The sequence below is a fragment of the Epinephelus moara genome, chromosome 2 (genome assembly GCF_006386435.1).
Source record: "Epinephelus moara isolate mb chromosome 2, YSFRI_EMoa_1.0, whole genome shotgun sequence".
In the NCBI taxonomy this organism is placed as follows: domain Eukaryota; kingdom Metazoa; phylum Chordata; class Actinopteri; order Perciformes; family Serranidae; genus Epinephelus; species Epinephelus moara.
The window spans coordinates 30,566,108-30,593,704 of record NC_065507.1 but is presented as its reverse complement, the minus strand read 5'-3'; the positions used below and the strand labels follow the sequence as shown (position 1 = coordinate 30,593,704).

The 27,597-nt window shown below is 39.5% G+C and overlaps 3 protein-coding genes across 5 annotated transcripts in view; 2 read left to right on the top strand and 1 right to left on the bottom strand.

Annotated features, from left to right (window-relative positions):
- Positions 1-23: 23 nt before the first annotated feature.
- Positions 24-6,546, top strand: usp16 (ubiquitin specific peptidase 16). 2 transcript variants are annotated; one of them, XM_050059591.1, is made up of 18 exons: positions 24-250; positions 436-502; positions 590-786; positions 875-978; positions 1,079-1,191; positions 1,308-1,540; positions 1,637-1,732; positions 1,844-1,974; positions 2,085-2,172; positions 2,710-2,791; positions 3,814-3,905; positions 3,991-4,044; positions 4,146-4,313; positions 4,426-5,113; positions 5,329-5,423; positions 5,627-5,713; positions 5,826-5,973; positions 6,062-6,546. In XM_050059591.1, the coding sequence occupies exons 2-18, from the start codon at positions 442-444 to the stop codon at positions 6,181-6,183; spliced, it is 2,559 nt and encodes an 852-aa protein (XP_049915548.1). In that variant the 5' UTR covers positions 24-250; positions 436-441; the 3' UTR covers positions 6,184-6,546. The 2 variants fall into 2 exon arrangements, with proteins under 2 accessions (XP_049915548.1, XP_049915540.1); XM_050059583.1 differs by having other exon boundaries at positions 25-308.
- Positions 6,547-6,660: 114 nt separating this feature from the next.
- LOC126399556 (transcription regulator protein BACH1-like) lies at positions 6,661-12,481 on the top strand. Its single transcript, XM_050059605.1, has 5 exons — positions 6,661-6,786; positions 7,813-8,070; positions 8,898-10,064; positions 10,154-10,360; positions 11,222-12,481. The coding sequence occupies exons 2-5, from the start codon at positions 7,831-7,833 to the stop codon at positions 11,606-11,608; spliced, it is 2,001 nt and encodes a 666-aa protein (XP_049915562.1). The 5' UTR covers positions 6,661-6,786; positions 7,813-7,830; the 3' UTR covers positions 11,609-12,481.
- A 6,799-nt stretch (positions 12,482-19,280) lies between these two features.
- Positions 19,281-27,597, bottom strand: part of LOC126398082 (glutamate receptor ionotropic, kainate 1) — a 31,805-nt gene continuing 23,488 nt past the window's right edge. The window contains exons 8-16 of one of the 2 annotated variants that reach the window (XM_050057281.1): positions 24,945-25,052; positions 24,382-24,423; positions 23,890-24,003; positions 23,601-23,804; positions 23,262-23,485; positions 21,730-21,848; positions 21,292-21,509; positions 20,495-20,720; positions 19,281-20,360 (exon numbers count right to left, since the gene is read on the bottom strand). In XM_050057281.1, the coding sequence (XP_049913238.1) occupies positions 20,071-20,360; positions 20,495-20,720; positions 21,292-21,509; positions 21,730-21,848; positions 23,262-23,485; positions 23,601-23,804; positions 23,890-24,003; positions 24,382-24,423; positions 24,945-25,052 (1,545 nt within the window). In that variant the 3' untranslated portion in view covers positions 19,281-20,070. The remainder of the gene's footprint in view (positions 20,361-20,494; positions 20,721-21,291; positions 21,510-21,729; positions 21,849-23,261; positions 23,486-23,600; positions 23,805-23,889; positions 24,004-24,381; positions 24,424-24,944; positions 25,053-27,597) is intronic. The other variant, XM_050057289.1, reaches the window with a different exon arrangement.

The following is a 27,597-nucleotide window of genomic DNA, read 5'->3' as shown; positions in this document are numbered from 1 at the left end:
GCAGCAGAAACAGTGGCACCATCACGTTTTGTTCCTCTGTTGTCTGCATGTGTCAGCTGGGATTTTCTGCCAAATCAGCGGAGTGATTTTTCGCGAATTTTAAACTTTGTAGAGCCCCTTTCTTATCCGGAGACCTGGATTTTACGGCCAAAATCCTTAAACCAAGTTAACTATGTCCGGATGAGAGAATTAATCCACACAAAGTAAACGAAACTGAAAACTGTTAAGGTTTTAGGCTCCGTTTGCGACAGTAAGTTAACTGGACCCTGAGGATGTTCACGGAGTTAAATGCTACTTGATTGCTACTGGTACGAAATGCATCGGCACTAAACTGTGTTAAGCAGCTATATGATATGATGTATCTGTTAGCCAAACCTAGCGTTATTTGTGGTAACTGCTGTGTGGCTGATTCCATTAATCTCTAATTAATGTTAGGTAAAAATGGGAAAGAAAAGGGGGAAGGACAAGAGCTCCAGAGAGGACGATGACATTGACCTGACAGGTAAAAAAGTTATCATTTTTCATGTCAAATGACAACCTGTTGGAGGCCTAGAGTGACTTTTACCACATTGTGTTTTTATCGCCATAGGTCCATCCTGCAGGCATATCAAGAAGGGAACAGACCAAACTCTTCTTAAGAAACTCTCTGGCAATTCGGATTGGACGAGTTGCCAGGATTGTAAGCATGAAGAAAATAAAGAAAATGTCAGCATGCCTGTGCTTCAGGACCCTGAAGAGGAACAAGAAATGGCACCTGTATGGATGTGTTTGAAATGTGGCCATAGAGTGAGTTTTTCAACCCATTTATCATTCAGATTTTGATAGTGTCTGAAGTGACATTTTGCTAAATGACTGGATGCATCTTTTTAACTAGGGATGTGGACGAAACTCAGAGAACCAGCATGCCATCAAACATTATGAGACTCCGCGGTCGGATCCACATTGTCTAGTGATCAGTTTGGACAACTGGAGTGTATGGTAAGTTAGTATATTGCTGTGGTGTGTTAGTTGCAGAGGCTTATGTTGTGTTTGAAATGAGAAGTACAAGTATTTTTTTCATGTGTTACCAAACTTGCAGGTGTTACATATGTGATGATGTAGTCCAGTACTCCAGAACTGGACATTTGGCTCAGCTGGTGACCAACCTAAAAAAGCAGACCTCTGTAGATCCCGTGAAGAGACCACAGAAAGGTAGGTCCTATTGGAAAGTTTAACATTACTGTGTTCTGATGGTTTATTTAAATGTAAATTATTAAAAATGACATGTCTCTATGACCATACGCGCCATGTTGTGTTTTCTTATTTAGGAGTGAAGGAGGAAGACAGTTTGTTAGAAGTTGATCAGAAGACAGAGACTGTAAGAACGGAGGACAGTGAAGACAAGGAAAACAAAGAAAATAAGGACCAGCAAAAGAAAAATGCAAAGAAAGAGAGTGCTGCGAAATCACACAAGTCTGGCACATCTGAAGATAGTGGTGGTGTTTCAGTAAAGGGGCTGAGCAACCTGGGAAATACGTGTTTCTTCAATGCAGTAATTCAGGTAAGATTGTGTTTGATAGGATGACAGTCTTGAGTAAAAATGAGAGAAGTCATGAAGTCTAGAGTTATTATTAATTGCTGTTATTGTCTTTTCCAGAATCTCTCTCAAACACAGCTCTTAAGACAGACTCTCAACAAAGTGACAGAAGAGAACATGGGTGTTAACATTAAACCCAATGCCTCCTCGGATTTGGTGTGTTGCCATTATTCTTTCAATGTTTGTTTTTAACTGTAAACTTGATAGATTTATCCTGCCTAATATACACTATTTATTCCTTAAGACTCGGTTTTATTATGGTTGCAGGAGCCTATTGTAATGCAGTTAGACCAGCCTGGATCCCTGACTTTGGCTATGTGTCAACTACTCATTGAGATCCAGGAATCCAAGAAGGGTGTGGTAACACCGCGGGAGTTGTTCACGCAAGTTTGCAAAAAGTGAGTGTGACTACAAGTTGAGGTGGAACTCTACGTTAAGATGTGTTTAAAATGTACTTCCTAGCATCATTACATTAAGTGTCGTTCATTTTCTCGTCTCCTTTCTGCAGGGCTGCCAGGTTCAAAGGATTTCAGCAGCAAGATAGCCAGGAGCTGCTGCGCTACCTTCTGGATGGGATGCGGGCTGAGGAGATCAAAGTATGCATTCAGTTTTGAACAGATCGCTTTATATGTCACATTGGTGAAAGATTTACGCTTGAAATTGATTCTGTAGCTGTTCAAGTGGCTATGTGTTACATGGCAGTATAGTGTGTTGACAGCAGGACAGTACTGCTGTGAATATAGTGCTTGTAAGCTAGCTGTTATGTATTGCACTGGGCACTTAAATTTCTTATTTCAGGCTCATTGGCCCCAAGTCATTCAGATTCTTAATTAAGTCACAAATCAAGGACATGTTAGATGTAAAATGCAAAGAATCGTGGCTAAATAGTATTTTCTCCCTTCTCTTTTAATGGCCTTAGGATTTTGCTCTCCCTGAAAGGTACTCTGATAGGTTGGTTAATTTTCACAGAGAGCAGGTTTTATAAGAGCGTGCAATCCAGAGTGTTAAGAGGCTGGAATTAATTTAACTCTGTGAAAATGTTGTACATCTTTTATCTGCAAGAGCTCCTCCTTGTGATTCATCAAAAGTTTTCTCTTATCCTTTTACATTTAAGATTGTGTTTGTCTCTACAGAGAGTAAGCTCTGGGATCATGGAGGCATTGAAATTATCTAGAAAAGGCACAGATGGAGAGCAGCTGAAAACACTGGTCAAAGGTAAGTAACTGGGCTTTAATTTAAACATCTTGAAGTCAGTGTCATATTTTCGTATACCATATCATATAGTAAGTTAAAGTAAGTTAAATGTAGCTAGGGCTGGGCGGTATACCGGTTTGTACCGAAAACTGGTATTTATTTTCGTTATGATATGAATTTTTCATATACCGCAATACCGGTGAATAGCCCAAACAACGTCCGGAACGTGCGCGGCAGTAAAGTGTTTCAGCGGGGACCCATTTCACCGCTGCACACCACAGGCACGCTTGAGTGGGTGAGAGTGAGAGCATAGAAAAGTTTAGAGGCCAGAATGGCTGCTGGAGAGAGCCCTGAAAGCAAAGCAACTGTACAGGATGACCCAGAAGAACTCATACCAAAAAGAGCAGTGCTTCCCCTATATGCAACTAGCAGCGGTGCACCGACGTTTACAATTCTCCTCTGCCCTCTGTATCGCACACGGGGGAGTTTCGCCCCGATACGCGCGCGCGCGCACACACACACACACACAAAGCGCACACACACACAGGTAAGCACACTAGAGCACGGCTTCGCATTTTCCTGACCGAAGACGACCCGTCCCGAGTCTGAGACAGTTACGGTCGGGTTCCACCGGGCACGGCAGCGGTGCGACACGTCTGCAGCGCGAGTCCCGTAGCAGCTCGCCCCCCTGTTAATCAATTACAGTGGCTCCACCGGCAACGAGAGCGGCGCGACAACCCCCGTCTGTCGCGCGACAACTCTCTATTTTACGCGGCAACTCTCTATTTTACGCGGCTNTCAGGCGTTGTCAGGTAAATAACAAATTCCGGCACTTGAATAAGCCATAGCACAACACAGCAGCATGTCAAGTTGGCCGAACCTGAGCAAAATACCGTGAAATACCGTGAAACCGATATGATTTTTTCTTAAAACAGTGATATGAAAATTTTGTCATACCGCCCAGCCCTAAGTGTATGATATGAAAATTTTGTCATACCGCCCAGCCCTAAGTGTAGCCCATGACAAATAAGTTCTGATTTCAGAATACGAGAAAAATGGTGTTCCAAAAAACTTTGTGGACCAAGTTTTTAGTGGGGAAATGACCAGCACTATAATGTGTCAGCAGTGTAAAACGGTATGTATTGTGGAATTTGTTTTTAAAATAACCTGTCAGTGTCATGTCGATTTCAAACTAAATGGCCACTGCTTTGCACTTACAGGTGTCTGTAGTCACCGAGATGTTTTTGGATCTTTCCCTTCCTGTTTCTGATGAGGTAAAGCCCTTAGGAGTGTTTTCTGACAATTTGTTGAGCAACTGTTTCTTCATTTTTTATTTTTGTTAGACGCATGTACCCTCTTGCGACTACGTTTGCAGGCATACAGAAAGAAGAACCAGAAAAAAGCAGTTCAGAAGACCAGTGAGTCAAGCCAGGAAGGCAGAAACAGCCCTGCTTTGACAAATAGGAATGATGACATGCCCACCGGGTCTAGCAGCAAGTACCAGCAGAAGAAAGCCAAGAAGCAGGCAAAGAAGCAGGCAAAGGTAGCTCAATAAATGTATACAGAAGTTTGTTTTAATATTGCATTAATTAATTTTTGATGATTGTGCAGAATAAACAAAATAGTCTGTATTGTTTTCTTAACTTGGCTTACAGCATCAAAAGAGGCAGCAGAAGATTGAGGGCAGAGCCACTTTGGACAGTCTCTCGTCTCAGAGCCACACAAAGAGTGAACAGACCGATCCTACCGGAGATGCAAAGGATGGGGAAAATGCTGACACTGAAATAAATGAAGAAACCTCCCAAAGTGAAGGAAATCCTGCACAAATCAGTGTAACTGATCAGGACCAGGAGAACCATGACACAGTCCAGGATGAGGAGAAACAAGAAGAGGATGAGGACGAGGTGATCAACTGTGACTCATCAGCGACGTCATCAGTCAGCAACCGCTTTACCATCTTATCAGAGGGGCAGCACTTAATGGACGGCATTGTAGCTGATGATAAAGTATCTGACATGGATCAGGAAGAAGAAGAGGAAACGCAGCTGGTGGGTGAGATGGAGAAGGTAACCCTGGATGATGCCTTTATAGAAGACTCTAATGCTGTGGAACAAAGCATGGAGAGTGAAGATGAGCCACTTGAGACCAAAGAGTACACTGTTGTAAGTGAGGACCCAGAGCTGGCCTTCCACACACTGGCTACCAGGACGACCCCTGAGAAACAGGAGTGTTCGGTCCAATCATGCCTTTTTCAGTTCACAGAGGTGGAAACTCTCACACAGAACAACAGCCTGCTATGTGTCACCTGCACTAAACGGCAGCCAAGCAGAGACAAACCCAGAGGTATGAAGAATTTCTGTGACTTACGTACTTACGGATTTTTTGCAGTACAGTATCACAAATCCAGTAATTCTAACAAGGCAAGAAGCCAATTAAATTGTGCATCTTTGGTGTTTTTTTTCCTAATCTTTTGCTGCTTCTTTTTGTGTAAGCAACTAACTTTTCCATTTGGGGATTATTGAATTGAAGTTCATCACCTTTATTTGTGCTATGTTTAGGATCCAAGAAGAATATTTACACTGATGCTCTGAAGCAAATGCTGATCTCCTCACCCCCACCAGTGCTAACCCTTCATTTGAAGAGATTTCAACAGGTAAGACAGTTGAAGAACATTTCAACATCTTTATACCTTTTGATCCTGTCAGCCAAGCTGTTTTTTATTCACGCAGCTCTGAACCACCTATTTAAAGAGCATGACACGTTATGTTTTGATCTTTTTTTTTGTCTTTTGTGAGGCACTGAAACACTTCCTTTTTATGGAATTCTAATGAGATCACTTTTCTTGTTTTCCTCTAGAATGGATACAGTATTTGTAAGGTGAACAGACATGTCCAGTTCCCCCTGATACTGGATCTAGCTCCCTTTTGTGCGGTTAAATGCAAGGTAAATATTGGGATTAACAGCTTTTATTAAATATCAGTACTTTTACCAGTCCATTTCTAAATGTATTATTGGTTTATTATAGTTTTACTAACAAACTGTTGTGTCCAAACAGAACTTGACAGAGGGAGATACTCATATTTTGTACAGTTTGTACGGTATTGTAGAGCACAGTGGAACAATGAGGTCAGGTCATTACACAGCGTATGTGAAAGCACGACCTGAGTGCCCTAAACCCTCATCCAACGGACTTGCAGCTGAAGGTAAGTGTACTCGGGTATGACAGTCAGTAAAATAATAACTTGGTCGTAACGTTTTATCTATCTCCATTAACTCATCACTTCCTCTCAGGCCCTGCAGAGCCACCCAGAGGATCCTGGTTCCATATCAGCGACACAAGTGTTCAGCCTGTGAGCGAGAGTAAAGTCCAGAGTTGCCAAGCCTACCTCCTCTTCTATGAAAGAATCCTCTAATCGATCGGTGCCTCATCTCTCAGGAAATCTAAACAAACAAACCAACCTACTGCTGCTGCTTCAGCTCCATAGTATAAGGGATCTCAAACAGTTAACCAATCAGCATTGTCAGTGACTCAAACTGGACTGAAATGAAATGATATCAATTATGCGGAAGGGATATTTGACAGTGTTGACATTTTCATCACAGTGGTGTCACGCAGTGTTTCATGTATTAAACAGGACCAGCTGTATGTTTCTCACACCCATGAGAAAATGGCAAGGTGTGCAATGAAAGTCAAGATGGACATTGAACGGATAATTATGTTGGAATTTGTTGCAAAAATCTGTTTCAGGAGATAAATGAATGTTGGAAAAAAATAATTTGTTTAACATATATGTCTATTTTTTATCAAAGTCATGTAATGAAATGCTTCAAAAATAAGAAGGCTATTTCCTGTCTTGTGTGCTGGCTTGCTGACTCTTGCATTGAGCATGCGCAGTAAGTGCTGACAATTTTTCCTGGTTCAAATTGTCACATGACAAGAGGAAAGTCTGGGTCCGGATGGCCAGAAACATCTTCAAAAATTTACCAATGGCAGTGTTGTCAAGCTGACATGGCAGGTCAGTGACTATATATAGCCTTTTTAAATTAATATAAAGCACTGTTTCAGATTGTCTTCGTCTTTAGCCAAAAACAGGAAGATGTATTCGCTCGGTGGAGAAGTATAGCTAGCGGTCTGGCCTAGCGCAAAGCCTTTCCGTGTGGATATTATTTTCGACCAATGACATAAGTATCTTTATGAAAACGTTGTCAGTCTTTAATAACGTAACGTTCTTGTTGTTACTTTGGTCACTTTTCGGTATGCCTCGCCACCACCATGCTCAGTTGGGTAACTTGGCTAAACATGAGTCAGCATTTTGCTGCCCAGGTCACCGTGTTACAGTTAAATCCTGGCTACAGTAACTTCCTGATCACCTAAAAGCTTGCGAGCTAATTACATTTTATCAGACAGCTGTCCCGCAAAATATTCATCCAGGTCAGTCCAATGTCAGTATAAGTTGTTACATTTGGTTACACGTAAATCATATTTATTTTTCACTGAAGTCGGACTGGAACATGCAATTACCTTGAATAATAAGGTACAGTAGAGTGTCTTGCATAAAGGCAGGTCATTTGACTGCCCTGTTATCTTTTCTGCTGCCCACAACAGTAATATCTATTAGGTAATGTAGATTCCTGTGGAAAAGTGTTATTAGACAGTAAACTAATCTTTAGTTTTTTGTATGTTAAAAGTTATTTTAGTAATGCTTGAGTTACCGTCTTAGAGTCTTTTAAAAATGTTCATCTAAACCTCAAGGTTCAGCCTCACTTTGTAAAAGCTGCCCTTCACCAACTTTGCACCTTCTCCGAAAGTCAGGATCCACTATGGCTGCAACTAAGGATTATTTCATTATCGATTTATTCATGGATTATCAAATCAATTAATTGAATGAGCTATCAAAATTGTTGCAGATTAATTTTCTGTCAACAGACTGATCGATCATCAACTAATCACTGCAGCTAGAATCCACACTGTGGTCTGTTTTGACAAACTGTGCATTGTGATCATGATGCCTTGAGATTCTCCCCTGCTCCCTCTCACACAGGCTGAGCTTGTAAGAACCATGTCGCTCCAAGCTCCCCGCATGTCAGTGTTCACCTTTCAGTCTGCAGTGCACAGTGCCCATGTTCTCCAGTGTCTGAATGACCAGAGGCAGCGGGACATCCTGTGTGATGTGACGGTGGTGGTCGAAAGCAGGAGTTTTCGGGCCCACTGCTCTGTCTTGGCTTCCTGCAGCGAATACTTTCACAGCAGGGTTACCAGTGTCACCAGACAGAATCCCATCATTACCTTGCCTGATGAGGTCAGTGTCCTGCTGTTCTGTCGAGAAATTTGGGGAAAAATTGACCCAGTTTTACCAATATGTTGCACTTCTGAATTCAGTTGTTTTATTATGGACTTCTGAGTGATCTGATTTTCTACAGTAGGAAATTTAAGGCAGGTCCGTACTTTAGAGGACACATCATGGTGCCAATAAATTAAGACTGAAGTCCATAATCAGCACAATATAAATAATAATGAACTTTTGTCATCCTGAAAGAAAAGAGCCCATCTGTCAGTTGCTAAAATGTTATATCACACTTAGCAAGGCGCAGCATGCAATGTATATGTAGAAGACTAGCTACCAAAAAGTCTCTGAACAAGACTACATTTTTATCGCATGGCTGAGAACCTTTTCTTCAAGATGTGCCATGGAAATTGCAGACACTGCAGTATCTATTTTCTCCAGCAGTAGATGTCTCTGTGTAACATGACTGTTGGTCCAATTTGCAGCCCTTGCAATGTGACTCATGCCTGAGCACACGTGTACATCATAATGTCCGTGACAATGATGTATCTGTCAGCCCTGCAGAAATTATTACAGCTCTATGCTATTTCAGGCTTTGTTGATTTTAGAGGCCTGTGTTAGTACCCACTGAGCTTTTTCATGTAGTATGGGCTTTACTGCATTTCAAGCTATACATTTCAGGAAATATATTATACAAATACCTATAGTTCTGGATACCTTGTGTTCCTTTATTAGCTGGTTACCTTTCTGATACGGTCTTATTAAGTTACAGTTGTTGGTTATAGTATATAGTGTGAGTTTTATTGTACCCCAACAATTTGCTGTATCTCCTTTCCCCACAGGTGACCGTTGAGGGGTTTGAACCATTGCTTCAATTTGCCTACACATCAAAGCTTCCCTTCACCAAAGAAAACATCCACGCCATTCACAGCAGTGCAGAGTTTTTAGGATTTCATAACCTGGAGTCAGCATGCTTTGATTTCCTCATCCCAAAGTTTTCTGAAGGTAAAAGAACCTCACAGGAGGTCAGGCGTAGAGCCTGTTGTCAGAGCCAGGATCCCAGTGCCAGTTTTGGCCCTAGTGTAGAGAGCAGCCAACCAAAATCATTTGAGTCACACAGCTCAGTGCCTTCAAGAGGTGATGAACAAACAGATTTCCCATCACAGTGTCCTCCAAGCGCAGAGGGTCAAACGAACAGCAGGGAAGAACACTTCTGTTTGGAGAACTGTGGGCCACAAATGGCCCCCTTATCTCTGGAGTTAACAGCAAATGGTGTGTGCCCCATGTTGTCTTTGCCATGCCCAGACTCTGACAAAGCAGATCATCCCTCTCAGTTCTGCGAAAGAGACATTTTAGAGATAGGAGATGTGTGTAATCAAAGTGAGTTGAGTTTGGCAGACTGTGGCTTGCCCTGTGAGCTCACAACCCCAGGGGATGGGAATCCGCCAGAACTCATTGAGTCAGCAGGCAGAGATGTTAAGCAGACTGTCGAGACGCTTGGTGCTGAAACTGACTGTAACCCCAGTTCATGTCCACTCAACACATCAGGGGCGGAGGATTGCAGTGAGTTATTAGAGCAGAGTGTGGCTGGCCTTGAAGAGAAAATGGAAGGTGATTTCTCAGACCCTACACTAACTGCTCTAAGCCATGAAGAGGGAATTGGGGAGAGGAGCAGCGTGGAGAGGGAGGTGGCTGAGCATCTGGCAAAGGGATTTTGGTCTGACCTGTGCCCGTCTCAAGCTCAACCACTCCCCTTAGAACCCATGGACCAAAACAATCTGGCAAAAGCATCAGACTTTCATTGGCTTAAGCAGCTGGACCTGAGCTCCAGTGTAGGAGACTGTCCCTTCCTCAGGGACTTTGGGACCAGTGATGACTCGGCCCCACGCACCGACAGCCTTTCCCAGTCAGAGAAGAGCCCCTACATGTCATCCTCACTCAACTCTGGGGACGAGTCAGACCTGGACACAGATGGAGATACTGAGGCCAACAACAAAAGAGCAGCAGAGGTCATTTTGATACACAGCTGATGTTTGGTTATTGATAGATGAATATATTCAGTAAAATAAATCTTATTTCAAAACCATGTACTCTACAGATTCAACTCCCTTTCCCAGTGGAGCAGATCTCAACGCTGACTCGAAGTGCTTTCCAGCAGCTTTTGAGACACCATCACCTGACTCAAGACCAGCTGGAGTTTGTCCATGATGTCCGCCGACGTAGCAAAAACCGTGTGGCTGCACAGCGCTGCCGAAAGAGGAAACTCGACAGCATACAGCAGCTGGAATGTGAAATAAAAAAATTAGTAAGTTGCCTCAAATTTGTCTGGCATTCTCAACATGTTGTCATACATGAGATGATTGATTTTAGTGTCTTGTGACCTTTGTTGGCCTCTTGTGGTGACCAGCAGCAACTGCAGCAGTGCTGATGGAAATACTTTTTGTCTTCCTAAACAAGTGTCTTGCACAGCCTCCACCTTTTTTTTTCTTATCCATTTGCCACAACAAAGAAGTATAATTTTTGCAGTAGAGGTCAGTATGCTAGGAACCCAGAGTACAAATCCAGGAGAATGTATATACTGAAAAAGTAATGTTTCACAATGCAAAATATCAATAAAACTGCTTTATTATTTGCTTTTGGTATGAAAAGTAAGCTTTATAGCAATTTTAGCTAAAATATGTTTGCATTTACTGCAGTCGTGTGCTATTAAATGTTTAGAAATGTACATAGATCATTATGGTAGCCTTTCCTACACAGCTAACTGATGGGATTATTTTGAGATCAGACAAAAATGTGCACTAACTCACCACTTTAAATAAAATTCTGTGAGGAGCACAAGACAAAAACTATTTATGACAGCGAGTCTTGCACGCTCCGTCATAGATATTACCTTGGTGTAAATTCTGTAGCACCTGTAGAAGGGTGAACAGCAGATTTACAGATTCAACAGGCTGAACCAGAAAACATATGAATTTTAAATACTGAAGGAACATAAATGAAAGGGTAAGAAGCGCGAATAAAGAAACAGACAAAAAACAGTGAAGCCTGACTAGATATTTTTCTAATCTCCATTGAGTGACCCTTTAATTTTACAGCTATCTTCAGTTGTAAGTTTTTGTTTGAATTCGAGGATTGTAAATGATTGTTACTGTCATTTGCTCTACAGAAAAGTCAGAAAGAGCGGCTGTTGCAGGAGAGAACTGAGCTGGAGCAAAACCTGGAGGAGACGCGGCAGAGTCTGTGCGAGTTATGTAAGAGTGTCAGCATCGAGTCTGGCTCTGATCAGGACCACGTGCAGCTTCTTGCCAAGGTCTCCTCACCAGACTCCCCCATTTCCTCCCCTAGCCATGTGGGTAAAAATGAGGAGTCCCAGATCACTGTCAAAATGGTAAGTTGTTCTTCAGAGCGTTGCCCAAGTAAGCCACCTGCAGACTCAGTTCAAACTGCTACACCAGAGGCTGGCGCACAGACAGAAGAGGCAGGTTCTTCACAGAGCTGCCCTAGTCCCTCTTCTCTGCTCAATGTCTGTCTGAACATGAACAACAGCTTATAATTGGACATAATCTCCATTATCATTTCTAACCTTGAAGGACCACGGAGCAGGGAGTGGACTTAAAGTATATACTGTAATCCCCCTTTGGGATAGATATGCTTTCCTGTGTATTTCACTGACTGATTTTCAGCCTGATATAGGTATCATAAAGTGATATAGCAAAATGTCAGATCTTCTTTGTTGTATTTATAATATGCATTTTACTGTAGTTAACACAGAATACAGTATTCATCACTTTAAAAGTGCAGACAATTTTCCAGTAATTCCCTTTCTAAAAATGAAGTTTGTTTTTCTCAGGGAAACATATAACCTGACTGTTGTGATGGCTAAAATAATTCTTGCTGCACACCCAACCCCATGCACACATAACAGACAGTTGAAAATAAGTCGTTTATTTGATTTTAGGCTAATTAGTCTGTAATCATTAGTCATATTCTTAACACACTCTGTGTTATTCTACTACTATGCTGTTTCATTGACTAAATATGCACAGCACTAACAGAACTTTTTACAGTAGATTACAAGGAATTGTTACAGCTAACAATATATCTTAACAGCATTATTTGAATGCCAGTCTATAGTTTGAATGAGTAACTGTAAGTTTCTCCCGATATTTGAGGAATAGTTCCAGTGTGTCTGAAAGTGTTAAGGGGAACATAGGGAGTTATGTTATTTGATGCAAAATGTGCCTTATGCTGTAATACAAAAAGATAAAGGCAGTCTTTGTATTCTTATCTCAAGCACTGTTGCACATTAACCCAAAGCCCATTTTGATGGCATTCTCTTACATTAAGGTCTGTCTTCATGTTGAATATTTTTTATTAAATGCTTTGTTGCATTACAGATTTAAATAAACAACATTTTGTTACCATTTGGTGTTTGTTTTTTTCAACCAGCAAGAAGAGTATTTTCTCCTCCTGTATTCATGCACAGTACCACAAGTTGGCCAATAGATGGAAGTACAACTCAGTTTACCTCACCAGCTATGCTTAGCCTTAATTGACTGGCTAGAGCACTATGATATGAATATTTCCTTCTGCGAGTTATCTGCAAGAGATTAAGCTTTCTTCTAGAGATCTTTGTGCAAGCTCAAGGCTTAACATTGCAAAACATTTGTAAAGTTTAAGCAACAAACTTTAGTTAAAAAAAATAAACCTGAAACAACATGTAATATCACTGATGTCAGACTGTTCAGTCAGCATTGGTGGACATGACATAATCAACAAAAAAAAAAAATGGTATTCAAAAAAATAATTGGGTCCAAGCTTTAAAGGAGGAACGGGAACCTGGTTCAGAACTACTTGCGTTATTGTAAACAAAATTAATTTGTTGTTTTTTTCTGAACATGGATTATGACAAAACTCATTTATTTCCACCTAATAGTAAAATTATGTAACTGCTACCACTAATATCTAACAGTTGGAACTTAACTATTTTCTAAAGATTTATTGGATCTACAATCATTAGGACTATAGATTAGACTAAGCTAGGGTTCAAATTAAAGGCAGACTCAGCCTATATTCGACCTAAGCTATGTAAAGAGTCAAGGTACCTAGAGACTGCAGACAGGAAATTGAAAAAAGTAAAGTGTGTATGACAGCCGTCCCTGTAACCCAGCAGTGCAAGACTTGTTATGCAGTAGATGCAAAGAAGGGGCCCTCCCACTCTAGTGAAATCATATAGATCATGGTCCGGACTTACAAATGTATCCAAGCAATTATGTTCATTTTGGCAGAAGTGTCAGAACAGTAGCAGATATTCCTCACATGCCTACAAAGGCATACATGTGCAGGTCTGCATATAGTCATGTTGGTGCAGATACTTTTGGTACCAATAGGTGTTGAAGTTGGTCTGGCAGGTTGCCTCCATTCATGGTAAAGTGTTACAAAAAAAAGATTAAATACAATAAATCACAATATGCAAGAAACAAAAGGTTCTGATTCTCCCATCTGAAAAAAGCACTGCTTTAGGCACAAGCATGGCATGTGTTTGGCTGCTTTTCAAAGATCTTCCAATTTCAGCTGTTGTGAAACAATCTGTATCATTATCACCTGTTTAAAAGAAAAGTAGTTATTTTCTTTGGAGTGTTTCCTTATGTCATTCATCCTCTGACATCACAGCAACCCAGTTCTTAGGCAGACCACGCTTTGTTTTTTGAGCATCAGTGCTCATGAAAGTCATCTTAGGTCAAAGCTTAAGATACACAAACAAGAAAAGAAACAATTTGAGTGAACGTGATGCGTTCTCGCTCATTGTTAACCACATTCCTTTTTTGCTACTTATTCTTGTAAACAAATTCAGTTTATGTGAATAACAAATAGCACCGCTACCAAATATACAGACCTTGTTAAAAGATCAAAGTTTGAGGAGAAAACATCACAACATAGTAGGAGCTATGAATATGAGCTATAGCTATGAATACCCATCCTGCAATAGCAAACTAGGATAACCTTTTGTTGAGATTTAAAGTTGTTGGAGTTCAGAGAACTATTATTTGAAATGAAACTGGTCTGAGCACTCCCTCTTATTTCAGAACAGAGAGGTGCTTGCATAAGGCTTGATCAAACAAACCAGGGTTAAACACAATAGACATTTTACAAAGGCCCTTTCAAAACTGAAGAAGCTATTTTGTCAAGATGTTTTTGTCTTATGATATGAACTTCCTTCTTCTCTGAGTTTGGGCAGTGCTGGCTTTGTTGTTTCGTGTCCTTTAAAATAGCTACTGTAGCACTTGGGGACAATGAAGAAAAAAGCAATCTCATTGTGTTTTCCTCAGAACACAATCCTCAAGGTTAAAGTGGTAATTACATGGGCAACCCTGAAGCCACTAATAAAACTCATTCTATCTTTGAGAGGTCAACTCACACAGAAACACACACTGAAAACAAAGCTTTAACTTTAAACTAGACGAGTGGTGTTGCATCTAAAAGTCAAAAGGATTAGATGGTGATAATGCCACAGAGATCAAATATCATGACAGATCTGTAGAAAATCCTCAAGTTGATGTCTGTCAGAACTGGCATCACCTTCAGAAACCATAGCATTATGAACTGGACCCGTTTGTTTTCCCTCTCAAAAATTAGGTTTCTTCCCTGGTGTTTGTGTCTTTTATGCACAGTTTGGATTTTGGAGCATTGTAGCGCAAAAAGTAAGATTATCCTCTTTTGCAAGCTACACAGGAAGAGAAACTTGATTTGAGGAGGAAGCAGCTGTGCGGCATGGCAAGGTCAGAGGCCTGTAATCCGCGGCCTCATTCATGCAAGATTAAAAACCTGCTCTGAGTTCTGATTAAGAACGCAGGGTTAGAAGATTAAAGACCAGCAAACAAAATGAAAGCAGTTTAAGCCCAATCCTGGAATTCATCAGAATACCAAAACCTTAAACTGTCATTACAACGTGAGATTAATGCAAACCCCCCTTGAACTCTGTATCTGTCTTGATATATCTTCTGTGTCACAGCCTATATTTCTTTTTTTTTTTTTAACAAAAATCTGGATGATCTCTCTCATTTCTCTCCACCTCCCCCGTCTCTGATTTTTTTTCTCACTGAAATTATAATTTTTTTAATCCTTTGTCAGTATGAATTGGCTCAGATTACTGTCAATAAAATTACCAGTCCTTTTACTCATTTATTGTCTTGAATTGTCACACAATACATGGATATATTTTGTAAAAGGGTTATGCACGTCTCTTTTACCTACTTTTCACAATGTTTCTGGTCATTATCCTCTGACAGACAGACTCCACAGTACTTAGGTAGCGAGGATTAAGAAACAGGAGGCAAGGGGAAAAAAACAAGGATTAGAAATTAAAACATCTGGAAGTTAGCTTGCTTGCAAAATTGCTAAAGCAGAGAATATATATGCTAATCAAACTGACAAACACTGTGCAGTGTAATACTCATGGAGCTGGCAGGACTTTTCCTGCAGACTAACACTGACCACAAATGCAACTGTTGTCAAGTAGGTCTAGTTGAACAAGCAGCAACAATTACAGGTTACAGATTGTGGTTGCTAAAGGAAAATTTTTCATATCCACTTTTATTTTGAGACAAATAAACTTGTCCATGAAAGCTTAAAATCTAATTGTTAGAACATCCGAACAATATAAACCTGAATTCTTGATATGATAATATTGGTCTTCACCTCAGTAAACACCAGATTACTGAGTAATATGTCAATTAGCTTGTATATTCCCTCTAATTTACAAGAATGCATCTTATCCTATGTGAATAGAAAAAGTGCCACTGCAGTGACCTCTGTCCATGGCCTCCTGAATGCAGAACTTAGGAGAGGACATCCATATAGCGGTATAGTATTGGAGTTTCACTAGCAGGGGGTCAAATCCTAGAGAAAGACACAATACTTGTATAATCAATCGAAACATAAGGTCCATGACCTTCTTGCAGCACATCAATCTTATAAGCTGTTGAGCAACTGTATCCTAAATGATTATATGCTGCAGTCACTTCATTTTGGGGGTAGCACAGAGAAGGGGGCTATATCCCATTGACAGGATTATATAAATGAGGACCATAATACTGTAATCTCCCAGAGAAATGAGAGAAACCAGGGGACGAGCCGACCCCAGCTAGCTAGCACCCTGGTCTGCAACCGTCAGATTAACAAGCAGCTGGTTGTACAGTGACAGATTACATTCACACTTGTTTTCTTGTCTCAACAGTCCTTGCTGTGTTGCATTTGTAACATTAGAAGCACAAGAAAAGAGCCCTTAAGGACAAGATCTGTCAAAGAAGTCATACTGTATCAGAGCACGACTATTTAACCAGTCGTGGAAATTGTTGGAATTTATTGGTGTCAAGAGCCAATTGGAAAAGCAAAAATGATGCCTGCAATTCTGCCAAGTACATTGGTTTTTAATTAACTTCGCTGTTTTGAGAGTTAGATTGAGCACGGAGTCATTTTTTCAGCTTAGCAGTGCAGAAAATATCCCCAAAGTTTAAGGGAAGCCATCATCCTTCAAAGTCACATACTGTAGGTTGTTCATGCATTTGATGTGTGCTGGTGTTGATGGAGTAAAATGCAAAGACATTTTAAGTGTTTGCCAGTATTATAATTGACAGCTGGACAGCTAGAATACCTGTTATCCAAAATTATATATAGGTCATATTACATGATCAGCTGCTGATTCACTTGAGTGCAATACCATTAGTTTAACAGTGAACACCAGTTACAAAATGTTGTCAAGCATATTTAAAGAATGATCAGTTCGCTTGTACAGCTCAGTTGAATCACCCAATGCTGGTGGTTGAAAGTGCTGCTCTATGAACAATTTAAAACAGGGATATGGGATTCACCTTTATTAATAAATTTATATCAATGAATAGAACAGCATTTATATCAAAATTAATTAAAAACTCAATACTCTTGATTGGTGCAGACTAGTGTTGCACGGTATACCGGTACTAAAATAGTACCGCGGTACTAGAGTATTCCAAACGGTACTATACTGCATTTGGAAAATACTGGTACTTTGAAACTGATTCAATTCATTAATTTAGTTAATTTATTTTACTCATTTATGCACACAAACGCCTTTCTTGTTCCTATTGGAGCACAGATTGCGCAAGTGGTGTGTATGACAACACCTGTATCAACATTCGCAGCAGGCGCACGTGAAAAAAGACAAGAGAAAGTCTGCCTCGCAAAGGGAGACAACACGAGACAACACAAACTTGGTGGAACATTTGAGTTACCAAACTGTGACGTCCATACCGAGGTACTTACCGAACCATGATTTTTTTTGGTACCGTTACACCCCTACTATTTATTGTTGTAAAGGTTTGTATCCAAAAGGACTTCTCCTTAGGAAAAGTACAGAAGAGTATCGAAAAGTATCGAAATTCATATTGGTATTGGTACCAAAACAAAGATTTTGGTATCGTGACAACACTAGTGCAGACTGTTTCTTTTCTTTAAGTGTGTTTTGTATGGCAAAGAAACATTGTGTAATCCTGCCCTCCCCTTTGCTTGGATTTTTCTCTTCATTGTTGTGCAGCAATTTAAAGACATGCCTGTTTCCTCCATCACAACACTGAAAGGAATGAGCTGGTCACATAGTAGATACAGTTTTAGAAGCAAAATGTGGTTGAAAAGGTAAAAAAAAAAAAAAAACACTGAAAAGTTGTCAGCGTCAAAATCAGGCAATCCATTGGACTTAAAAGCGTCTTCAATGTCACAGTAGAGTTCCAGTTGATGGTTTGATTTTGGCCTCACTGAAAAAACTGAAACAGTTGAGCGTTTGCCATTTAGAGCAGAGCATTGTAAACGTCTGTAATCACACATATGATTTTGCTATAGTTACACACTGGTGGCACCTGAATAGTTCAAATCTAGTTCAAATCAGATTACATGTCAAAATGTCTTGTGTCCCCATTTTCAGTTAATGAGTTTGAATTTAAATCTTATATTTAAATTGTGAACAGGAATAGTAAACCTTAACACTGCAATGTCATTGCGTGCATACTGGTGATGCTTTGTTGACAATGAATGCAACACTAACATTGGATTCTCATTGAATGTGTGGGTTTTTATGTCCAAATTAGCATTATTTTAAAGCAATGTTGTATGTATAATGCAAAAAATCTGTCAAAAATGATCTATGTAATAATTATAATGACCAATCAATCGTAATTTTTGTTCATGAATATCAATCAATGGTTCTTAGTCACAAGTATGATTATTTCAAATGTGAAATTCTGTCACATCATCTTGAATGTGACACAAATCCTTTAATGCAGAGACAAACAACCACCGTTCAGTAGTACCTGTCAGATTTGGGGGAAGAAGAATTTCATTACATCTGCAGGATTTTCTAATCTGTGTGACAAGGCCTGTACACCTTAAAACCAAGACTGTTTAATATGTGTTTGTAATCCATTACAAAATGAGGATGTTATTTACAAGCCTTTAAGCCTTACTGAGGTGAATATGGGTCCGATGAGAGCTGAAAGCAGGCAGAGAGAAAGGTGATTTAGGGACGCAAGTAGCTACTGCCGAGCCAGTGGCATGTGTCATCTGCCAATGTGATGACTTACGTGACCACCCACTTTAACATTAAAGCCAGAGGCCATCTCTCTATATCTTAAGTGTTCTAGGACTGGTTGCTTTACATTCTGTTATCTGGTGGTTTTAAACGCATGACTAGATGTGCTGCTTTACACCAATGGTAAATAAGTTTGGGCAAAGTGCTATACAAATGCATAATAGTTGATTAATTGGCAGAGTACTTGCAAGCAACATCTATGAATGCTAAAAATAAGACATTGGTGATATACAGTGTAGTGTGTTAGCATACAAGTAGGTTTTCTATAGTGCAGGCCAACAATAACATGCAAACCTGTAAACTCACAACCCCTGTTCTCTGATAACATGAGTAAAGTTTCTCATAAAAATTGTTCCAAAAAATGGCTGAAACAAATGACAAGAACAGAACAATGAATATTCACAATTGGAAAGCAGCAATTAAAAAATCAGACTGATTTTAGAAGAACTCATTTCATCTTTGTGTAACTCTAAGGGTTTGTGGATGAAACCTTGGAGACGTTATTTCAATTAACACAACTTATAATCGCTCCATCCAGTGAGGAAAAGGCTGTGCAAGCAAAGAAAGGACGCAATCAAAACCAAAACAACCAGAAATAAAAGGTTAAATGATGTAATGTTCTCACACAACTTTAGTCATTCTGAAACAATGCCAACATGACGAAACATATACATGCATGTTTGTGAATGTCATATGATACAAAAGCAAAAAAAAAAAAAAAGAAAGAAACTATAGACAGTAAGCAACTGATGGCCTGAGTGTCAAGCAACTTGAATAAAATCTTGTGGGAACACTCATTCATAAACGAAGTGGAAACAACTGTCATAGAGTAAATCAAATTTTTTTGAAATACATGAGTACATACAAAAGTGGTAAGAAGTACTGTTGTGTCAAAGTTTCTGTGCGCTATAAATATGAAAATGCAAATATTTTTTATAACAGAACACCTTCACACCTACTGCAGTTGTCGGAATTTACATGGCAAACACGCCTCAAAAGATAACACTTAGCATCACTTACCCACAATATCATGGCATGAGAATGACATTTTATCCACACAAACAATGTTACAGTGTTTACAGTTTTTTGCGAAAAACAGCAAGGCCAAGTGTCATGATGTCAGAAGTCAACAACCATCTGTCATCATAAAAAAGGGTTTCAAATGTATTCTTCCAATTAAGACTAAAATGTTCATGTGCTCTACATCAAAACTACTGAAAACACTAAACTCTGTGTCAAAAAAGTATTTCTGTTTTGATTGTAACAATGCAGTTCAACACATTCAGACTTCAAATTTTTGTTGGCCCAGTGATTACTGTAGTCCTCTGATGACAACAATGACAACGCAAATGTGTAGTAGGGTTCATTAACAGTCTTTGATTGAGTCCCATCGTGTGTTAATACTTGTTGTGCCATTCGCACTGACCAACACTCACCTCCTCAATGTCCAAATTTTTTCTGGATTTGTAAATAAACTCTCCAATCGCTACAAAAACTGAGAGGACTAGTCCGGCTGCCAGCACAATAAAGATACCCCCTATGTTCTCCACACCAAGAGCACTGGCCTCTTTGCTGTCCTCCTCTGGGCAGCCATTCCCTCTCCACCATTTCTCCTTCATCATGTGCAGCTTCCCTTCCTCCTGAAGCTGCAAGATGGCGATGGTGACCTTGTCTCTGTAAGGGGAGCCTACAGCAGGATAAAAAAACATTATTACTGCCATTACCAGCATCATAACCTTTGGGTTGGTTGTTTTGTAGACGGACAGGAAGCATTAATTGGTTATAATTGTTACTGTGTCTGTTGTTACTGATCTCTCTTACCAATCGGGGTTCCCACTCCATAGCCCTTTGAATCTATCAAGCCTCCAATCTGTGTGAGGTTGCAGTTACGCTGGCTGATGTACTCGATGCTGGTCGACTCCATCAGAAGAGCATAGTCCGTAGTTAGAACCCTCTGAATCCCCTCCCGGTTGTTTTTCACCAAAGCTGTGTTCTTCCTACTGCTCATGAATGCCCACATTTTCTCATAAGTTGAGATCTTAGATTTCTGTTTAATCAGAATCAGAATATATGGAAGTTAAAAACACAGCATCTTAATATTCAACACAGCAAACAACAACGCAGCGGACAAAAACCAAGACCGGTAATGTTGATGCATGGTCAGTGGTTGATGCTTCTTTCTAATATTTCAAATGAAACAGTATTTGGAGACTCTCTGCTGACTGGGGCAATAATCCTGATGGAAGGCAGGAGATGGGTTGTGACAAGTGTGTACAAATCTACCCAAGTTCATTCAATTTTCTCTGTACATTCAGATAAAGCTGTTAGTGTGCTACAGACAACACAATAAATCCTTGAAATCTTTGTGGAAGAACTGGCCACAGGCTTTTGTTAATGTGCGTGTATGAGGAAGTTTCTAAGATACTGACCTTTAACCTTACTCTTTTTCCCCAACCCATCAGACAACACATGTCATCTTACTGTAATGACTGAGGACTGATGGCTCAAGGGTAAAACTTGTCAGGCTTATTAAAATCAAAAGTGGTCCTCTTGTTTGCATCCCTCCCCCCACTGTCGTGTAGTTACTTTCATTTACTGCGGAGTGGTAAGAAGATTACCTTAAAAAAGGTCATGGTGGAGCCATCTCTTACAGCACCGTACTCTATTTTGGTTTGCTTGGCCAAGTCATCTGCAGAGTCGATTGGTGAGTCCATTCTCTCCACAGTGAGGAAGGCAGCCAAGTTAGCAGTGTATGAGGAGATTATGATCAGCGTAAAGAACCACCATATTCCACCGACTATCCTTGTAGAGAGGGCCTTAGGCATCAGTTCGGATCCTGTAAGATAACATCACAAGGTACACTGTGAATCCTACACACAAATACATCATGAGACAACAACGACATAGTATGTAACAAAATAGCCATGATACTGACTGTCTTCTTTCCCAGGCACATTCTATGTGCAAAGGTGATGGTAGAAGGTGCTCTACCAAATCTCTATCAGGTATGAAAAGAGCATGGTAACATAATACAATTATATATGCAATAAGTATACCTTGCTGCATAAGTGCTCCAACTCCAAACCAAACACTGTTTATTAGAGTGAAGTTGTTTTCAACCACATCAGAGTCAGGGTTGCAGGGGTGAGGGTTATACCACTCATAGGGAGTAAACCTGAAGGTGAAGAGTTAAACAGTTAAAATTAGTAATGTAAATAAAATACGATGACTTAAGGATGACAACATAATACCATATTTAGGCCTGTGACACCCACTAATATTCACTTTCAGTTTTTCCAATTGTTTAAACACATTTCCTGAAACTATAGCTCAAAACTCAAAAAAAAACTGAAAAAAGTTAAACATTTTGTCAAAACTCCACAAATCTTTGCAAAATGAAACACTGCACTCAAAACCAAAACCAAAAGCAGCTATCGTATCTCATACAGAGCATCAATTAAACGCTGGTGTGATAAATTTCAAATACTACCATCAAAATACTGTTTATACTGTATATGTCTGGCTTCATGATGTTACATATTGAAAAAAAAATGTAGCAGTTGTTTCCTTTTTCTACTTTTTAAAGATCAGGGTGTTTTTGTCGCAAAATAGGCTGCATACAGTACATACAGTATAAAAACTGTTGTCATATTTTAATATAATACTGTGAATAAATCAAATAAACATTGCATTGACACAATCATTATATCAGCACATGATACAATGTACATTTGTTGATACAGTGAGTGCCAAGGGAGAATGTATTTAGATTTTTTTTCTGAAGCTGTAATGATGAAATTAGGGCAAAACTTTTTTAAAAGGTATCAAGGCATTCCTCCTTCTCCTCCTCCTCTTCCTCCTCCTAATATCTGTTCTCCATGCTACTTTATTTTCCCCCCCAACACAGTGGAGGTTATCCGAGGCGTTTTTTTTATGCTCTGATTGGACTATTTTGCCAATTGAGCCTGAACAGCTGAGATATGAGTGAGACCAACTGGTAATTGGGGTGTGGCATTTTGAAGGCCAGTGTTTTCTAGGTGAACAGAGTGTGCTAAATGATGCAATTTGTGTTTAGAGTTTTGCAATAATGTGATTTAGAATTACTACTTGAGTGAAAACAATGAACTTGTGATAAGAGTTTAGCAGTTTGGAGTCCTGTTGTTGATACTGGAGCTTCAAGTTTTCAGAATTCTCTGCATAGGTTCATTTTTTGTGTGTATGCAATGGAGAAAAACTGCATTACTACCTGCATTTTGGCTGTTTTCCAATGTATGTTGGGGACATAATGCAAACAGGCAAAAATTATATTGAGTCAACTGTGACCAAGGACACAGACACATAACTGTGGTCAGTTACTGCAGCAGTCCACAATGAACTGAAAGTCCAACTTCCCTATAGCATACAGGACATCAAAATATTCAGCTAAAGTAGAATTTAGTTTTCTGGTGAAACAATGTTGCTTAAAGTGCAATCAACAATAATGAACATACTGTATGAAGTTAATTCTAGCTAAAGCTATAGATAAGGATTTTTTTTACACAGACCAATCCTTTGGTCCTATTTATTAAAATTCGCTCTATGCTTTTACCTGGCAATAACAAACAGCACACAGCTGACCCCGAGGCATGCCAGCAGCACATACATCCAGATATCAGGGGACAGTGGGTTCAGGAAGGAGAACACTCCTGGGTTGGTGCCGTTAGGTTTGTGGTAGAGGATGCTGATCCCCAGCGTCATGAATGGCTTGGAAAAATCTATCACCTTTTCCCTCACATACGTGATAGTGAGAGGGGCCACGGCTAGGTCAGCCACCTGGCACAGAACAAAAACAAGACAACAAAAACATCAAGCAGAGCCACAGTCAAACACAGATGATGCTGCTGATTACACAGATATTCTCTCACATTTAATATTGATTGCTACTCACATGGTCAATGAGTTCTCGCACCATGCCGTTCCACTCCCCCTTGTCATTCTGAGCGCCATATTTGCCATCAGACACCAGCTTTACCTCATAGGAGAAGCCCAAAATGTTGGAGAGCTCTTTGAGCAGGTCCAGGCAGTAACCCTCAAAGCGATCATTCCCATACAGCGGCTTGTCAGATTTCTTATACATGACATAAGGATTTTCCTGGAATAAGGTGCATAATTAACTTCATTAGTAATATTAAGACATTCCTGATCAAATGCTGCCTGATAATTACTTTAATCCATACCAGAATAGTTGTAACAATGAGGGTCCTGTTGGCCATCGAGTCAGTCACGTTTGTGGATGAATCCTTGTTGTTTTCTGTTAAATTAAGGCCTGTTTGGGAGTTCCACACACCAATCTGTAAAGAAGAAAATATCCAAATAACCACACTGACTACATATCAAAGACCCATAGTTGCCAAGTCACCTTCACATGATCACGATAAGGAATGCAAAGAAGGTAAAAGAAACAAGTACTAGGAAGTAGAAAAATTACAGTGGAAGAACAAACTGAGATGAGAGATTGTGGGAAAAGGAAAAGAATATAAAACACAATATTTGATAAAACTTGAAATGCCATGTCCAGTGTAGAAATGTTGAACATTTCTTCCCACCAGTACCTAAAACTTTTTTTTTTTTTTTGGAAAAAGGGGAGACATCACAGAGGGTAGCAGGTAAAGTAATTAATAAACAGTATCAACATTCCTTTAGTCTGCCAGGGCAGTTAGAGTACAAACCTTTTTCCACACTTTATTCAGGCGGTTGTTGCCCGCGATTGTCTTGCAGAAATAATAAAGAGAAAGCATTTTAATCACAGATCCCTGAGCTTAAAGAAAGAACAATTAATTTTGACTTAAAGACAAATGTGGAAAATAATAACTCCTCTGGTTACAGCTCTTATTTCATTTTAATGTTAATCTTTACTTTCAACTGTGTTAACTTAAGTTTAATTCCTTCATCATGATAGGCCTATTAATAACCTGCCAAAACTGAGCGCAGCATTGTCAGTGTGATTAAAGGAGCATCAACAAACTTTTGACCTCAAAATGACAGCTACAACTATTTGCAAGAGCAATGTGTCAAAACAGTTCAAAAAGTTCCTTTTCTGAGGTATAATTAGTGCATCAGATTTCAAGATGCAGTCTATTGTTTTATAGACAAGTCATGTTTCTGCAATTTTAGAAAAAAGGAGATTTCAGTGAATAGTAGTGGCCCTGTTTTCCAACTCTGTTCAGCTCTGCCATGAATGTCTACAATAACAGTCTGCACTGATAGTATAGACACGGGTCAGATAGTTCACCTTCTCCAAGCCATCTTCCTTTAGGCTGATGACATCTAAATCAAATTCTTTCCGCAGGCCGTCCGTCTTGTTTATAATTATTTGTCCCGTCAAGCCGTTCCATTGTGCCTGTGGCAAAGAAAGAGCAGAAAAAAAAACCAATGAATCCCTCGGTTTTTCATTTGTGTCATGAAATTTTGTCATATACATAAATGAAAGTCAAGTGGAAGCCTGGAAAAATTAAAACAGTTCTTATAAAATTAATAATTGATGAGTGCTGCATTAAGCTAAGAACACTGACAAAGGCTAACTGCATCTTAATGGACATTTGTGCATTGGCTGGATCCTCAATGGAAATATTAAGTATCTCTGTGTATGTAACATGGTGGACAGTGATGTAAATGGAGCAGGCAGGCATGGCCTCTGTCTGAGTGGAGAGCAGCGGGTGGGCAGCAGAGCTCAGAGATATTTGAATGCGGTTGATAATGAAGTGAGCTCAGCTGAATAACAGTCAGGTTAAATCTCTGTTACAGAGGGCTTAGAGAAATGAGCTGCATCTCAATTTTGCACAGACGGAGCAAGCTGAGAAGCCAGTTTCTTTATGGGAAGATGGCATATCTGCAAATCAATACACCTACTGTAAATTTGCAAATGTTCAGCCCATGGCATTTCATGATTTAATTTTTTTTTTCTGGCAGCGAATCAAAGTGCTCTGAAGATAGAATTAAAGCACCAGTTCACCCCATAACACAAGTCTTCATATATCAAGCCTTTTAGAAACATGTGGTGAGGGTAGATCCAAGATTTAAAGGCCCAGTGTGTAGGATTTATGGGAATATTTTGCGACAAAAGGAATATGGAATCTAATATAATAATTATGTTTTGTTTAGTGTATAATTACTTGAAAATAAGAATCGTTATGTTTTTGTTGCCTTAGAATGACCTGTTTTTATCTACATAGGGAGTGAGTCCTTGTCCATGGAGATCATCAAGTTGCACTGCCATGTTTCTACAGCAGCCCAGGATGGATAAACCAAACACTGGCTCTAGATAGGGCCATTTGCGTCAGCCACCATAATTAGCAGCCCCTCCGTGCTGAAAGTGTTGGGAAATCACCAATGAAACTTCTTTATTCAGTGTTTTACTGGTTTAAATCACTGGATCTGTTTTGGAGTGGAAGACTTCTCTGCAGATAATTTGGCTCCTGGTAAAAGCCTCCTGAATGTCTGGATCTTAAGTTATCAGAGAAAAATGGTGAGCACAGATTAGCAGGTGGTAGATTAGCTGTCCATCTCTGACATACCAAAAAGCATCACAGAAACACTAATTTGTAACGTGATGTCATTTTAATCAGGGGTGTTACCAGTTGTAATGACCTGGTCCGTTTATTTTTCAGAGGAAGGGACCTCTGCAGATAATCTGGCTCCCAGTAAAAACCTCCAGAACGATGGACACTGAGGGAATCCTAACTGGGAGAAGTTTCAGCTGGTTGCAATCTGCAGTCCTTACCGATAGCTGCCACTAAATCCCCCTGAATTTTACACACTGGACCTTTAAACCACGGACCTTTAAACCACGGCCACATTCCTATTTGAGGCTGTTGCATTACACCTGAGTGAGGAATGATGTAATTGCACATTGATGAAAACAAAAGCATGCTGCTGCTTTCTCATTTACATATTAGGGTTGCAACAGTATAACATTTTCATGGTAAAATAACCATCTCAGAAAATATTGTGGTTTCACTGTATCACAGTATTACAAAATTATTATTATCATAAGACTAAATGACCCTATAAGAAATGAAAATGAGAAGGGTTATTTTTGGTTGAACAAACAAACAATTGAAACTTGAAACCATTTTTTAATGGAAGTATGTGCTAAAAGTCCTGCTTTTGAAAACAACTGCTATGAAGTTGAGATTCTCTGTCCAGTTGCATTTTTGTCAATATTGTAGATAAGCAAATGTACACAGTATGCTATACCTTAAAACTGGTATACCACTGCAACCCTATTACATATTATTGCTGAAAAACTGGAAACTTATGACTGATAATCTATGCAGCTCTTTCTGAATTTCTTCTTTCTGCACAAACATAATACGGTTGGTGTTCTTCAGAGGAATGTATTTTTTAGAAACTGATTACAACAAGGCCTGTGGATTATTGTGAGTAAGCTTTAGGGGGGTAAGTTAATATGTTTGAAAATGGACATAGCTGATAGGCTTTTTCAATGAACTGAAGCTGATAATAATATCAAAATACATTTGGGAAATAAAGCTGGTATGTGGGAGAAGAACAGTGTGACTTGTTTATCTTTGAAGGACTTGTGTTGAAGCTCACACTAATACAGCTCACTGTGTGTGAGCTCTCAGAACTAGAAATTATTGGGGACACACAAGCCAATGCCACTGAGCACATGGTACAGGCAAAAGCTTCAAACCACCACATATCATACTGAGATTCTCATACGTACTGAATAAATGACTTTTGAGGGGTCTTTGAGTGAACTGCCCCTTACTGCAATTAATTAGAATCTAATCTAATAACCTTGGTAATTAATTTAGTGTCATGCTACATCATGGAGTCATTAGATTCTACGATATATATATATATATATATATATATATATATATATATATATATATATATATATATATGTATAATAGGCTGCT